Source organism: Notamacropus eugenii, chromosome 4 (assembly GCF_028372415.1).
Source record: "Notamacropus eugenii isolate mMacEug1 chromosome 4, mMacEug1.pri_v2, whole genome shotgun sequence".
Taxonomy (NCBI): domain Eukaryota; kingdom Metazoa; phylum Chordata; class Mammalia; order Diprotodontia; family Macropodidae; genus Notamacropus; species Notamacropus eugenii.
In genome coordinates, this window is record NC_092875.1 from 134,253,466 (window position 1) to 134,268,124 (window position 14,659).

The 14,659-nt window shown below is 33.2% G+C and overlaps 1 protein-coding gene across 3 annotated transcripts in view; it reads left to right on the plus strand.

The window, feature by feature from the left end:
* The window catches only part of CSMD3 (CUB and Sushi multiple domains 3), a 1,632,969-nt gene that overhangs the window by 590,648 nt on the left and 1,027,662 nt on the right, over positions 1 to 14,659 (plus strand). For all 3 annotated transcript variants that reach the window (XM_072603249.1, XM_072603250.1, XM_072603251.1), the window contains exon 6: positions 9,159 to 9,271. In XM_072603249.1, coding sequence (XP_072459350.1) covers positions 9,159 to 9,271 — 113 coding nt within the window. The remainder of the gene's footprint in view (positions 1 to 9,158; positions 9,272 to 14,659) is intronic.

Below are 14,659 nucleotides of genomic sequence, written 5' to 3' on the forward strand. Positions count from 1 at the left end.
ATCCTCTCATTTTATAGGTGAGAAAACTGAAGTGAAGAGACTTGTCAGAGGCTACACAGAAAAACATGCAAGAAGTCAAAATGAACACAAGTTTTCCTGGTGTTCATAGGCCAGAATACTAGTAGATTTGGGGGATTTGAGTTATCATTGCCCAAGAGCCCAGGACTTTTCCTGTTTCGTGATATCCATGTGTAGCAACTGGGTATAGCATCTCTACTAGACTTGTTCTTAGTGATTCTTAGAATTTCTACTGGTCAGTTTACTCATCTGGACTCACTCCTCTCAAATCTTTAAGGTCAGGGCTAACATGTGTGTGTGTGTACATGTGCATATATATACACATATATATGTATATATACATATATACATAACATATACATATATATGCATATGTATATATACATATATATGTATATATATATGTGTGTGTGTATATATATGTATATATATATATATACATATATATATATATATATATATACACACATATATATTTCAAGTCAGAAAGTTCCTCCAGTCTTGTGCCTTGAGTCTAGGGACCTGCCTCCCATTATGTATGCTGTCTCCTATTGAGTATCTCCAATGCAAGATTCCATGATTGATGGAGTTGGGAGGGGGAGTGAAGGGGAAAAGGAGAGAGGAATCCTGTTCTCCAATCCTAAAGAGGCAAGGAACCCTCTCAAGAGCTGACCCTTATGCTCATCCATAGCAAGCTCTGACTTTTCGCTCAAAAGACACACTCCTCAGAGATGCCTTTTTCATCAATTGTTTCTTAGAGAGTATCTTTCCTTTCAAATAGCCACCAGCCCCCTGAGCTATCTTTTGCTTGTAAAATGTTTAACTACCCTTTAATTTCATCAAGCTTTGCTTCTTCACACCTTGTTAAGGGGTAAAGGATTGTAGAAAGGTTTTGCACTTTATTTAGATCTTACTGTCTCTGTTTCCAGTCTCCTTAGAGTCAGTAATTTAATCAGAGCTGGGGGAGATCAATTGATCAGGTGTTCATGGATCAATCTCTTTCACTACACTTTCTTTATTAATGGCTTGATACAAACTGACAGTGCCAATTACACAGCATTGTGAGTGCCAAACCTGGAATTCCTGCATATACGGCTAAAGATATCTTTGTACTCCTGGTACTGTTTTTCTTCTGTTTCTTTTATGTAAGAATGAGTAAACTTATCCCCAAATCTTTTACAATTCATCAACTTATGATGAACATTTTTCTGATTGATAAAAAAAGAAAAAGAAATAATCTAGGAATTGGTAAAGGAGAAGTATTTCTATTTTCTCAGTTATTGACCAGAATGCAATAGGCAAAGCATTTCATTATGTTGTTATGAAGACTTTGAATTTGGAATGTCCTATTCACCTAGAGGAAAGAATAGATTTTGTCTTTTAATAAATTATAAAGAGTATTGATATAACTGTAGAAACATTTGGTGCTATGCTTTGCCCAACCTGAAAATACTGCTATACATTATGGTATTCCATGTTAGCTCAATGATTGAATAATGCATGTACACAGATAATAATAAGGAATATTTGCTTACATAATTGTTATAAATTAAATTGAGCATCAGTTAAAAGCAAAATAGCTGGTATTTTTTTTAATTGTGCAAAAGAGATAACTTTGGAAAGTGAATAAAAGTTTTAAAACCCTTTGAACTAGCATCTCCCAGGAAAATACTAAGGTTAACACTGTGTGTAAGAACTTAGAAGAAAATATTACCAATGCAGGTGTTAATGTATATTCATGTGCATTTACATATTTATATGTATATATGCATATATATACATATATAATTTTATAAGTATTTATTAAGCTATAACTGTGTAAGGCATGATTATGTACTTGGGGCATCAAAAAATGAAAATCAGTGCTCTTTCTGACCAAAGAATTTTTTGATCTACCAAAGAAGATTCATGTGACACAAAATAAAATAAAAAGAAAAAAAGAGCTGACCAAAACAAAGAGTTGTTCAAATAATGGAGAACTTATTCAGGTTAGAGAAGGGCTGGGGGGGAAGGTTTCAAGAAAGATTTCGTCAGGCATCAGAAGATGAAACCTGAGCTGAGCCTTGAGGCAAAAGAAAGTGTTTGCTAGGCAGCCGTGCTTAAGAAGTGCCACTCAGGTATGGGATTCAGACCCAAAAATGTGCAAAGGAAGAAGCATCATGTGTAGGTCAAGGTCAAGCAATAATTAATACCTCAGTATTGTCAAGAACCTAGAGAATGTATCATACAATAATGAATTAAATAAGTCTGAAAAGAAAGATGGTAGTTATTTTGTAATATGTTTAAATTCCATACTATGGAGTTTTTATTCTACTCCATTAGATCATAAAAATAAATGGAAACAACTAATAAAAAGATGTAATTAGGAAGTAGTTATGACTTCTCTTTGACTTCTATGTAGAATGCAAGAAAGGTAGAGGTATGGAATTTGAATTCAAGAATTATTTTGAATCGAATTGTGGATGGCCTTACATGTTAGGTTAATACTTTTCTAATTTATTATAAGGTCAAAGGCAAGGTGGGTTCCTCTGGCCCCTAAAATAAAATACAAAATACTCAGCCTGGAATAGGAAGCCCTAAGAGTATATTTGCAACTGAATTTTCCAGTTATTTTATATTATAGTCATCCAATCAGAATTATTTATTGAACTCTACTGTTTTGTTAAGTACTGAGACATTGAAACGCACCCATTAGTCATTTGCCCTAAATAACAGTCCAACTCTCTATACTTTGTATTTTGCTTTTGGTCCTGCATGTTTGAAATATATTCTCTCCTCACATCTACCTCTCAAATTCTTAATTTCCTTCAAAGTATTTAGGAAAGAGCTATATACTATTCAAAGTGCTTCATGATTTCCTTAGCAACAAGATATAGTGTAAACGGAACCCAGATTTTGAGTCAGGAAGGTCTGGGATTCAATCGTGCCAGTCATTTCCAACTATTTGACACTGGGCAAGTTCTAATATTTTGTGCCTGTTTCTTCATCCATAAAATAAGATAAGCTTGATGGCATCTAAGATTTTTTCTACTTCTGCATCTAGCTCCTATTACTCAGGTCCTTTCTCAGTCCTTTCTACCTTTTAAAGCAACATTTTATATTCTTTATATTTATTTCTCAACGTAAATGTTGTGGTCACCTAACAGAAGGTCTTTGGGAAGGTAGGTAGGTACTTTTTTTTTTTTGTTCTTGTTGTTATTGTTGTTGTTGTTTGGTTGGTTTTTGTTCTGTGTGTGTAAGTGTGTGTGTGTGTGTGTGTGTGTGTGTGTGTGTTCTCAACAACATGCACTATGTCTTATACATTTCAGCCATTTAATGCTTTCTGGATTGAATTCCATCAATGCAGACTTTTATCACTGGTGAAATAGTCAGATGTGTGTGTTGGAAACATTTTCAGTTGGACTGAAAAATAATGCACTAGAATCAGGGACACAAGGCAGAAAATTATTAAAATAATCATTATTGGACCAATTTTTATTAATTTATTGGACCAGCTATAGACTGTGAGAGGATAGATGTGAAGTATTCTGAATATAGAACTTATAGGAACTAGCTAGTGATTAAATGTAGGGAAAAGGAAGGACAAAGAGTAAAAAAATGTACGTGGAAAGATTGTAAGTGTAAAAGATTGTCATTGGTAAGTATCTTCAAAAGAAATAGTAAAACTTGGAGGAAGGGAAATTTTTTTCAAAGGAGGGAGGAATGATGAGGAGTTTTGAATCCTTAGCCCTATTTCCAGCATGGTCCCAAACAGCTGCTACTAGTGGCTCTAGGTGTCCTCCATCCAAAATACCATCATCAACCACCAATCATTAACTAAATACAACCAATGGGAAGTTAAATCTAAGAACCTTGGGAATAACAGTGCCACCCAGACTACTAGATCTCCTTCTAGCCCTGTCCCTGCAACCAGCATTCAGGGGAGCCAACCTTCTGAATTTGAAAAATATTAGCTGCCTCTGCATCTGCCTTCTTAATAGCTATAGTTATTGAAGACCTGAAAGCAAAAGTTCTTACAAAAAAATGACCATGGAATTGATGAACCATTTGACAGCTTTATCAATGGAAATGACATGTAAAGAAGACACTTTACTATCTGTTTCACATTGCACTCTTAGATTTACGGGGCCTTTTCATGTAATTGCATCCAAAATTCTCTCTATATATTTTGTACTACATGTGAGTTGCTCGTTATCAGGAACAATCTTAGCTTTTAATTTATACCTCCAGTGTTTGCCACAATACTTTGCACATTGCAAGTACTTCATGAAGGCTTTTTTGTTCATTCATACATTCATGCTGTAGGCTCTTAACAATGCGTTAATGGAATACTGCTTCTGCGACATCAGTGAATTATCCATGGGAATGACTCTATATAGCTGGATACATGGCAGTGAGACCAAGAGAGATTTTAGAGCTGGATAAATAGACGTGAGAGTCATGAGCATAGGGATGGCTCTTGAAACCATTAAGATTGTTGAATCTTACAAGGAAAGTCTTTAAAGAAAAGAGGATGAAGCATTGGGAAAACGATACTTAGAAAGATGAATCAAAACTTAGACTAAGGAAAGTTCACAAATGATTACAGGCAGTCTCTAATAGAAATACCAGTCTCCAAGAAATTAATGGAAGAAAGACTGTGAAGAAGAAAGAATGTTCAAAGTGGTTAAATGCTGTAGATCCTAGGATCATAGCTTTATAGCTAAAAGGAACCTTAGCCATGAGAAAAGAAAGGCCTAGAGAAGTTAAATAACTTGTTAAAGGTCACAGGTAGTAAGTGGCATACTCCAGAAACAAACTCAGTTCTTCTGACTAAATTCAATCCTGTTTCTACTGAATCTCCCAGAGTGATAGTTAGCAGTATAATAGTTAGCATACATACAAACACACACACACACACACACACACACACACACACTCTCACACATGCATATTTAAAGTTTATAGCATGCTTTGGTCAAATTGGTGAGATGCTACAGGTATTATGATTCTATTTTTTTTTCACTTAATAAAATTGAAGATTAGAGAATTTAAGTGAGTTGCACAAGATGCTACCAACAGTAAATACCGGAGCTGGTATTTGAAATCTCTTGATTTAAAGTCAGGAGACTTCCTATGTTACCTGCATGAGGAAAATAAGGACTAAGAAATATTTATGGGATTTCAGTTGCATAGGAGAGAAGAATCAGATTGTAGAAGGACTTTCCTTTAGGAATGATGTATGCAGAAACCGCATGATAGGAGTTTAAGGAATGCATCAATTTCAAAGAACTGAAAGAAAGTATATATTTGTGAAAGTTCAAAAGTGAAGAGAAAGGGGGATGAATAATGACAGTAGCCATAAGGGTTAAAGGAAGATTTTTTTTTTAAGGATTGAGAGGCCTGAACATATCTGTAGATTTTTTTTTAAAAAGGAAAAAATTGGGTATGATAGGGAGTGGTTGATGGAACAAAGTCATGGAGGAGAAAGTATGGAATAAGATCCAAAACATAAATAGAGGGACTAAGTTGGACAAAGAGGAAAACAATTTCATCCTCTAAGAATAAATGAAAGAGGAAAGCAGTGAGTGGAAACAGACAAATTTTGAGAAAGATAAAGAATCTCAATCTTCCAGTAAAATAGGAGATGAAGTCATTTGTTTACAGTGATTTCCCAATAAAACAGAAGAGTAGGTCATTTGCTGAAAGTGAGAAGAATAGGATCTGGGTAGAACTGTGAATTTAAGGAAAGTTAATTTTTGAACCATAACCGTAGAATGTGAATTCTTAACGTTTTGATGTCATTGACTTATTTGTCAGTTGGGTGAAGACTATGGATCCCTTCTCAAAATAATTTATTTTTTAAAAATTCATAATTGAAGGTAATATTAAATTTCATTTAGATGTGAATGATAATTAAGGATATATACAGATATATATGTATATATATGCATGTATGTATGTATGTATCTTTCTATCTATTCCATTCCTGCACTCATCCAAATTTACAGACACTTTGAAATCTATGCATGGATTCCAGGTTAAGATCCCTGGTGACTCAATTAAAAATTAATTAATTGGTATGCATTGCTGAGGGCCTACAGTATGATATACTACAAGGGATATGGTAGCATGAATGTATAGTCCACAGTTTGCATGATTTGGCTTCTAGTAGCTCTTAGTGGTTCAAGAGTAGGAACAAATAAGATAGATTGTGCCGCTGGACCAGGATTTAGTGATAGGGAATCTATAATTAGGAAATACTCATTTTGAATGGAAAAAATATATTTGCAATCATGAAAAGCTCAGTTTTTAAGTGCATACATTTCTGGTAGTGCCTCAGAAAAAGATCCCTGGGTGCCTTTTGAATTGGATATAAGAAAGAACTATCAGATAATAAGAATTACTAAATATTAGAAAGGTTTATTGAAGGGGATTATGAATCAACTCATTCTGAAATCTTTAAAATATTATGGAGCTAAGTAATATAGTTGAATAGTGATTTTATATATACCTTTCTAACATTAAAAGAGAAGTAAATAAATGAAAAATAAAAATCTATTGAATCTATACAATAGGAAGCCAGAAATACCATATAAGATTACCTTTATTTTTAAAATCTGACCAATTCCATACTTAATGCTCTCATTTACTGTACTTAGCCCTGTGAAATGTTAAAGGACTCTGTTTCAATACCTGATTGTGATGGACCTACCTAATTCTCCCATATCAGTGATAAAATCAGATCAATTCCCATAAATATAACAAGGTGAAGAAATAATTGATTCTTCCCAGATACATTAAGGAAAGAGAATGCAAGTGCAATGTACAGGAGTGGTGGGAGACTAGGCAGTGCACAGGTGGCTAAAAGGGATGGAACTTGTGTGCTCAAGGTAAAGAAAAGAAACATAGTTAGAGGTAGTACCCTCACCATGGAGTTTGCTTTTAGCTAGACCTGGTTTGCTACACGTCTTAACTTAAGTGACCTGAAAAAGCCCCAACTTCAGGTGTCTACACAGGAGAAAAGTTACCTACCACAGAAGCACAAATGGGAGAAACAAAGAGTGAGGTGGGAAGAGAGGAGTAGGTTTTGGTTAAGAAAAAAATACTAGAAAACAAAAATTCAAGAGAGACAGTTGGATTTATCCCTAGCTGCCAAACAGATAAGACAGCTAGGTACCATAGTGGATACAATATCTATCTTGGAATCAGGAACACTCCTCTTCTTGAGTTCAGACACTTACTAACTGTGTATCCCTGGGCAAGTCACGTTGCCTGTTTGTTTGTCTCAGTTTCTTTGTTTGCAAAATTAGCTGTAGAAAGGAAATGGCAAACCATTAGAGGATCTTTGCTGAGAAAATCTCAAATGCGGTTATGAAATGTGGGACATGACTGAAAAATGACTGAACAACTGAACACAAGAAGAAAAATTGACATTGAAATAAATAAAGACAAAATTTGAAAATAATAAATTTTTAAAGGTCATAAACAGCATATTAATCAAGTATTTATACTATTAAATAAAATGAAACCAAAAAGTCTCCAATGAAAAGAAGATTTCTGCAGATTCCATGAAAATTATGAAATGGCAGCAAGAAACTACAGAATGACTTAAAGACAGATAAAATATTTATAGAAATTGTTAAGATTTAAAATGGTTTGGAAATCAGAGTTCTCAGAGAAAAATTAACAAAGACCCACGGCAAAGTAAACAACTTAAACATAGGATGGAAATTTTTCTAATATAGTGGAGGCACAGATGAACCTATTTATCAGTAAGAATTATGGATCTTCAACCAGAGGTATTTGAAGCATTCTATAAATCAAAGAAAAACAAAGCAAGAACAGATGAGATGAACATTCAACATTCCAAACAAGAAAAACACAAGAAAGGCAAATAAGTGTGATTGTCAAGAAAAGATTAAGAAATTAAATTAATATTTCCATATTTTTTTCAGCTATTGTTCGAAAGTGACTGAAGTTATTGGTTAAAAAAACAAGAACAAGTAGATCCTTCAAGGGTTAAAAAGAACTTAGGCATATTTTAAAGAATTAGGATAGAGAGAAAAAGAAGAGCTAAATTAATATTCCATAAATGAAATCTCTTTTATAAAGCATAGGTCATTTTAAAAGGGTAAAATATGGCTATCATTTTATCTTGCAATAAGTCTGCTTTGGGTATTGGGTATAATTGGGTGCATTTCTTTAAAAAGGTTGTCAGTGAAATACTAATGACTCAAAAATGTAGGAATGGACAAACTGCTTTTAGTTATGAGAATATATGTACAAAAATGAATGTAAAAGTATCAGAATGTTGACAAAGCATGTGAAATCTTCAGTTGAAGTGAAATACTGATTAATATTTGAAATTGTATATCAAGAAATCTAGGAAATATGATAGAAAGTTATTAGGAAGTTGATATTGGGGGATCAAAATATCACCAGCTTTCCAAGTTTTCCTTGTTGTAAGAAATCATGCTCTCTTTCTATGTGGAGAAAATGATTTGACGTTGGATATCCACTCTAATTAGATCGGGTGGTATAGAGGTAGAGCACTTTATCAGATTCAGAACTTAATTCAAGTTCAAGTCCTGCCTGTGACACATACTGGCTATGAGACTGTGGTCAAGTTCATTAACTTCTCCATTCCCCCAGGCAACTCCACAAGTATTAAGTTGTAGAGCAATGGTCATTCTGAACTAATACAAAAAATTTCCAGAGTGGGACTTCCCTCTATCAATTGAAACCACAGGCCTCATAAAAACCTAAACAAAAACCCCTGTTCTATAGAAAGATATTTTTGCATTGCCTTTTCTTCTACCTTAAGAAAGAATATCCATCTCCTTACCCATGTCTATTCATCATTAAGATAAGTGGGCACACATTGACATTGAACATGATTTTCCAATCAGAAGGAGTTCTTATTTTCTCACTTGTACAGTAATTCTGTGCACCTAATGTATAATATTACTTTTCCTTAGAAGCACTAGTCTGTTGTAAGGCATTATTTTTGTGCATTTGAACTTGAATTGTGTATTTGAACTTGAGTATCATGGAACATATATTATACCAGGGTAGGAGACTTAATTCTATGGTACTATAAAGTAAACAGTGCTATTGAATGCCTTTATTTATATTTTTTGTCTTCTTTCATAATTTAGGTTATCTGGAATGAATATACCACCTCCAATTATCAGCAACAAAAACTGGCTGCGGCTGCATTTTGTCACAGACAGCAACCACCGCTACCGTGGATTTAGTGCCCCGTATCAAGGTATACTTAATGGAAGGCCTTCTTTTTTCTAGAGTGTATAAGGAATTTTTGGTAAATACAACTGCTTGTCCTGATAGAGGAGAAATGTCGCTTTCTTTTAGAGAGGGGGTAATTTGAATATGCCAAAATGCTCATTTTCCTACTGAGGGAACCACATGATAATTACCAAATTGTAGAATTTTTTTTTGTAACTCAATATGGAGGATAGAGAGACCTTTAGAATTCTAAAAATAACATGTAGCTGATGGAATAGCTATACTTCTTTATAGTGTTGCAGAACTGAGACAAGAAAGCTGTTTCAATAAAATAACACAAGATACCCACAATACAAAATTGAATTCCTTTTAATCAATTGCAATGGATTTTCATATGTACTTTTTATTATTGTTAATTTAATTAACCTCATTAGGATTCTTATCCACCATTTTTATTAACAGGCCTAATTTTGACTAAATAGAATAAAAACATCCAAGACACCAGTTTGGAAATCTCACTGTTCAGAACAAGATCATTATGAAGATTAAGTACTAATGCAAATAGCTTCTATGGTGTTCAGCATTACTTGTTTGCTTAGTCTATTTTATCTACCAAGTATTAACGTAAATAACGCATTTCATTCTCAGTAGTCCACCAATTATTCTTTAGGAAACTGCAAACTTTTTTCAGAGTTACATTTTCCATTCATCTGGTTAAAAAAACAACTTACAAGTCTCTAGTTAACTTTTTAGTGCAGTGTCTTTGCAATTTTAATGTAGTGAATTTAACGTTTTTAAGTCAATTAAATGGGATTAGACTAAGTGTTTTCCTGGATTTCAGGTTATATAAAATTCATTTAACTGGAAATCTCATTCCCTCCCCTCAGCTTTCTCAGTTATGTACTCTTGCTTATTGTGCCCTTACTTAAAAATAGAAATCATTAAATGTAATTTATGTGTCAGCAACTCCTCCTATGAAACACACTGTACAGCACAACATTACAAGTACCAGATCATGAACTTAGAAGAGAAAAATTTATGTAGAGAATGAAAGGTAACTCCAGGAAGAAAATAAAACTACATAAAAAACTTGCAAGAATTCAGGGTGATTATTTTCAAATATATTTGTGGAGAAAATAAAATATGAGAGTAAGAAAATGCTTTGAAGGCATTATCTTGCAGTACTTTGAATTTTCTCCAAAGAGAAGTTTCAAAATATTAGAAAACATTTATTTTAAAGTAAATTTCCATAGAGCAATTAAAAGAACTCAGTACAGTTTTATAATTCTAGATTTCCACATTAAAACCCATTGGCCTAGTGCATACTAATTTGAATCTGTTAAACTACATTCATAATGCACCTAAGTTGTATTAAACTTTGTCTCTGCTCAGTTTCCAATGAATACTTTCATCACTTTTGGGCACTGCAGAAACTAGGTAAATCTACTTCTTTGAGAGTGGAGGATGAGAATAAATACCATGTCAAATGTTCAACTTGAGGTGGGTCAGCACTCAGAGTGGTAGGATTTATCTAACTGAAAGATGGCATGATCCCAATAGCTCCCTGCATGCTCCAAGTGGAAAAATGGATGGCAGAAAAGTCCACAAGTTGCTGGCCCTGCATTTCTCAGGACAATCTTTCCTTACCATGGGAACTGATCACTTGGAATTTTTCAGCTGAAATCATTCCATTCTACTTCTGGAAATAGAGCAATGATAATAGAATATTTATTTATAAATGTCCATTATTTTAATAAAATTTTTAAATGATCTTGTCCTTATCCTTAACATACATGTTAATTTTCTGGTGTTTATTGGATTTTAATACTTATTAAAACCTAATAATCAGAATATCAATTAATTTAGGGAAGAATTAAGAGTAACTATTTTGCTGGGCAACTCAGAGTTATGAAAATAGCTTATGAAATTGATCATCCATTGCCAGTGAGATGTAAAAAGCAACAGATTTTTTTCTACTCTATATAAATTATTATTGAAAAAGAAGAGACAAAATCAGTTTTTTAAAAGAAATGAAAAGCTAATAATTAATGATAAAAGAAAAAGCTTTAGTATAAAACAGTATTCTTTAGTTATTTCTCTCTTTTGAAAATCATATTTATGAGTGGTTTCTAAAGCTTCTTCTCAAAAGCCATCTTTACTCATTTTTAATTTTCTAGAGAAGTATTTTGAGGAGCTTATTTCCCAGATTTCCTAAATCCAAACAAAACTGCACTCAGGCACTGGCATCCCACTTGATAGCAATCCTTGAAAATATAAGCAATCCATCATTTGTATCAAATTTCCAATAAATCAATTTGATTGGCAGGAGTGAAATAATCTAAGTAGATCTATATTACTGTAGTCAGACACTTTAAAGGGAGAAATGAGACAAATGTTTTCTGTACTTTCCAAAAGGATTCTAACTCCATTTTGAGGATAGGAGAAACTAAAAATAGTGAAAGGTAGCAAATATTGGGAAATGACATTATAACAGACACTGTATAGTAACACATGCCAATTTTGTAGCAAATGAAATGACATGTGGAATATATGTATGTATACATATATATATGTTTGTTTCCTAATACATTAAATATTCACAATTAAATTTTTAGTTGATTATCATTTTGTCTAGAAAAATTTACAATACAAAAATCTGGCTATGTTAGGTTGATTTCTCCTTTTTTTTTCCCAACCTAAAATGTGCTGAAAATGAGGCTCATGAAAAAAAATACACTAAGAATAAGGTATTAGTTATAGTTTGGTCAGAGACAGCAGATATATGGGTTTCCCAGGAGAAAATTTCCAAATGAGACTATACGAAAAATTTAGAAGATTTCAAAGGCCACTTCCCTAGTATAATATGCAGGTATGTTCATTTTAATTTGCATTAAGTGATGCCTCAGAGTAGCAAACATGATCAAGAATATTTATCACAGGTGTAGCCTTTCTTCTATAAGTCATCTTCTGGTGTACAATCATGCACATTTTCCCTGCATATTTGTATATGAAGATGAATGCTCTCTGTACTCCACATCTAATACACATGAGAAAAATGACAATTTCTGTTGCTGAAACCAACTAGTGTAATTTTTCTTTTGATATGATATTCTGATTTTGATAGTTGACTTTTCACACTTTCTTATTTTCTTCATTAGATTTTATTTTTTCAATCTCTTCCTTATATCCTATTGCAATGATATTTTATTATGCATTGTTTTGTTCTGATTCTTATATTCACATTTTATTTCCACAAAACCATTTCTCATGTAACAACCACCTTCTGCTGTCAACAATTGTATGATGGTTATTTTTTTTCTTTCATTGGTAGCACCTGTGTTGAACATGCCACTGTAACTCTTTCTCATACACTTATTTGCATCATTAAGAACTTTCTCCAATTTTTATTACAACTTGATTACATTTTCTCAATATGTAAGAAAGCAGGGGATATTTCACATACAATTCAGTAATCTAGAATTATGTCTATGGAGAAAATACGTTAGAATATTCCCTTCTGTTGAACCGTAAGTTCTAATCATTCAACTATGAAGGATATACCAAAATTTTACAGCAGAAGTTACTCAAAATTTCAGAGTAATTCGTGTCAGAATCAATAACGCAGTTACCCATCTATTTGCCTTTGGAATGTATATCTAAAAAATAGACCATCTAAATCATATACATATGGATACCAGAATACTAAAATTGTATTATTAGTCCCTTCATGTATTAAAATCAGATGTTTCCAGTTTTTATATCCACATTTTTGTGCAAATTGATCTTCGTTTCACATGTGTACACAAGCATCATACGCACATTTATGATTTTTGATGGCATGGTGGCCTGTTAGTTCTTTATCTAAGGCTATTAAAACTGAATTTATGGAAGAACAAACCTCATATACATCAGAAAAAGGCTTCCAAATTGATCTCTAACGCTACCTTTAAGAAAAGAAATTTTTTTTTTCAAATAGGTAAAAGCATTCTATGGAAAGAACAAGCCATGTTCAAATTGGAAAAGCACACAAACATAAAAAAAAAGGCACAAAATAATACCACAACTCCTTTGGACATTAAGATTCATCAAAGTATAAAACAAATCATTTTGAAGTATATTCCATCTAATACTGTCCTTCCCCTGCCCCCTTAAATATTGGAATTTCCAAGTAGTTTTATGTTGGTTCTCTATTTTCTCTTTACTCTCTCTCAGAAAGCTAATTTAATGTGGCAAGTTCATTGACAAGAAGCCAGTGCTGTATTGTAGAAAGAATACAATGTGGTATATAAGGGAGGGTAAAGTGGTAGCTTCAGAAGTCCTTTACTATACAGACACACACACACACACACACACACACACACACACACACTTGTGTATACACATATGTATATGTGGATATGTCTGTGATTTTAGTCAAATTAAGACCCATTTTACCTCTCTAGACCTCAGTTTCTTCTTCCATACGACGAATGGGGTAAATAATCTACACTATCCCTTCCAGCTCAAAACATTGGGAAGCAATAATGACCTCTCTTGAGATGACTCCTAAGTCAACTTCTTTTCCAACCTACAGATATTTCTTGGATACCCTGGCACCTAAACCAGTACAAAAACCAGGTTCTTAAATTCTTTGCCATCTTACCAATTCCCAGTTAGGGTAGGTAGTAACAACACTCATTTAGCCGCCTAAATTCAAAACACTTAAGGCATCTCTACCTCATTCTGTTATCTAAAAAGTTACTAATTCCTGATTTCTTTCCATACTCTCTCTCTAAACATACCTGCTATCTCTCTCATAAAGATCTATATTATTCCTTGCCTAGACTATTTTGATAGACTTCTGATTGGTCGACCTGCTTCAAGTCTCCTTGAATCCAACCTCCAAATCTATATTATACGTTGTTGCCAAATTAATTTTCCTTCTCCAATCGTACTATATAGAAGAGTGCTAAAACTTTCAATGACTTTCTGCTATGTTTTGAATTGAGTCCTATATTTTCCTTACTTTCAAGAATGTCCTTGAATTTTCCAAAAATATGACTATAATTTGTTTTCTTAACATGTTTCACATACTTTCATTTAAACTCAAACCAAAATGACAGTAATCGCTACTCTTTAAAGGTACTACATGCCTTCCCACCTCTATGCCTTAGGTTATCCTATTCCCTATTCCTGCTATACAGTTCTCTCCCAATTCTACTTGCCTATTTCTTACCCAACAACTCAAGTTCAAATGTGAACTCACTTTATAAAATGTTCCTTTTCCCCTTTAATTCATAGTAATCCTTCTATCCTCTGCATTTGAATAATATTGCATATTTTCTAATTATTTTTACATATCATGTATGTAGTTATATTTCAATTTCTATTAAATTAAAAAACATTTATTAATCACCTAAGTATAAGGCAGTGC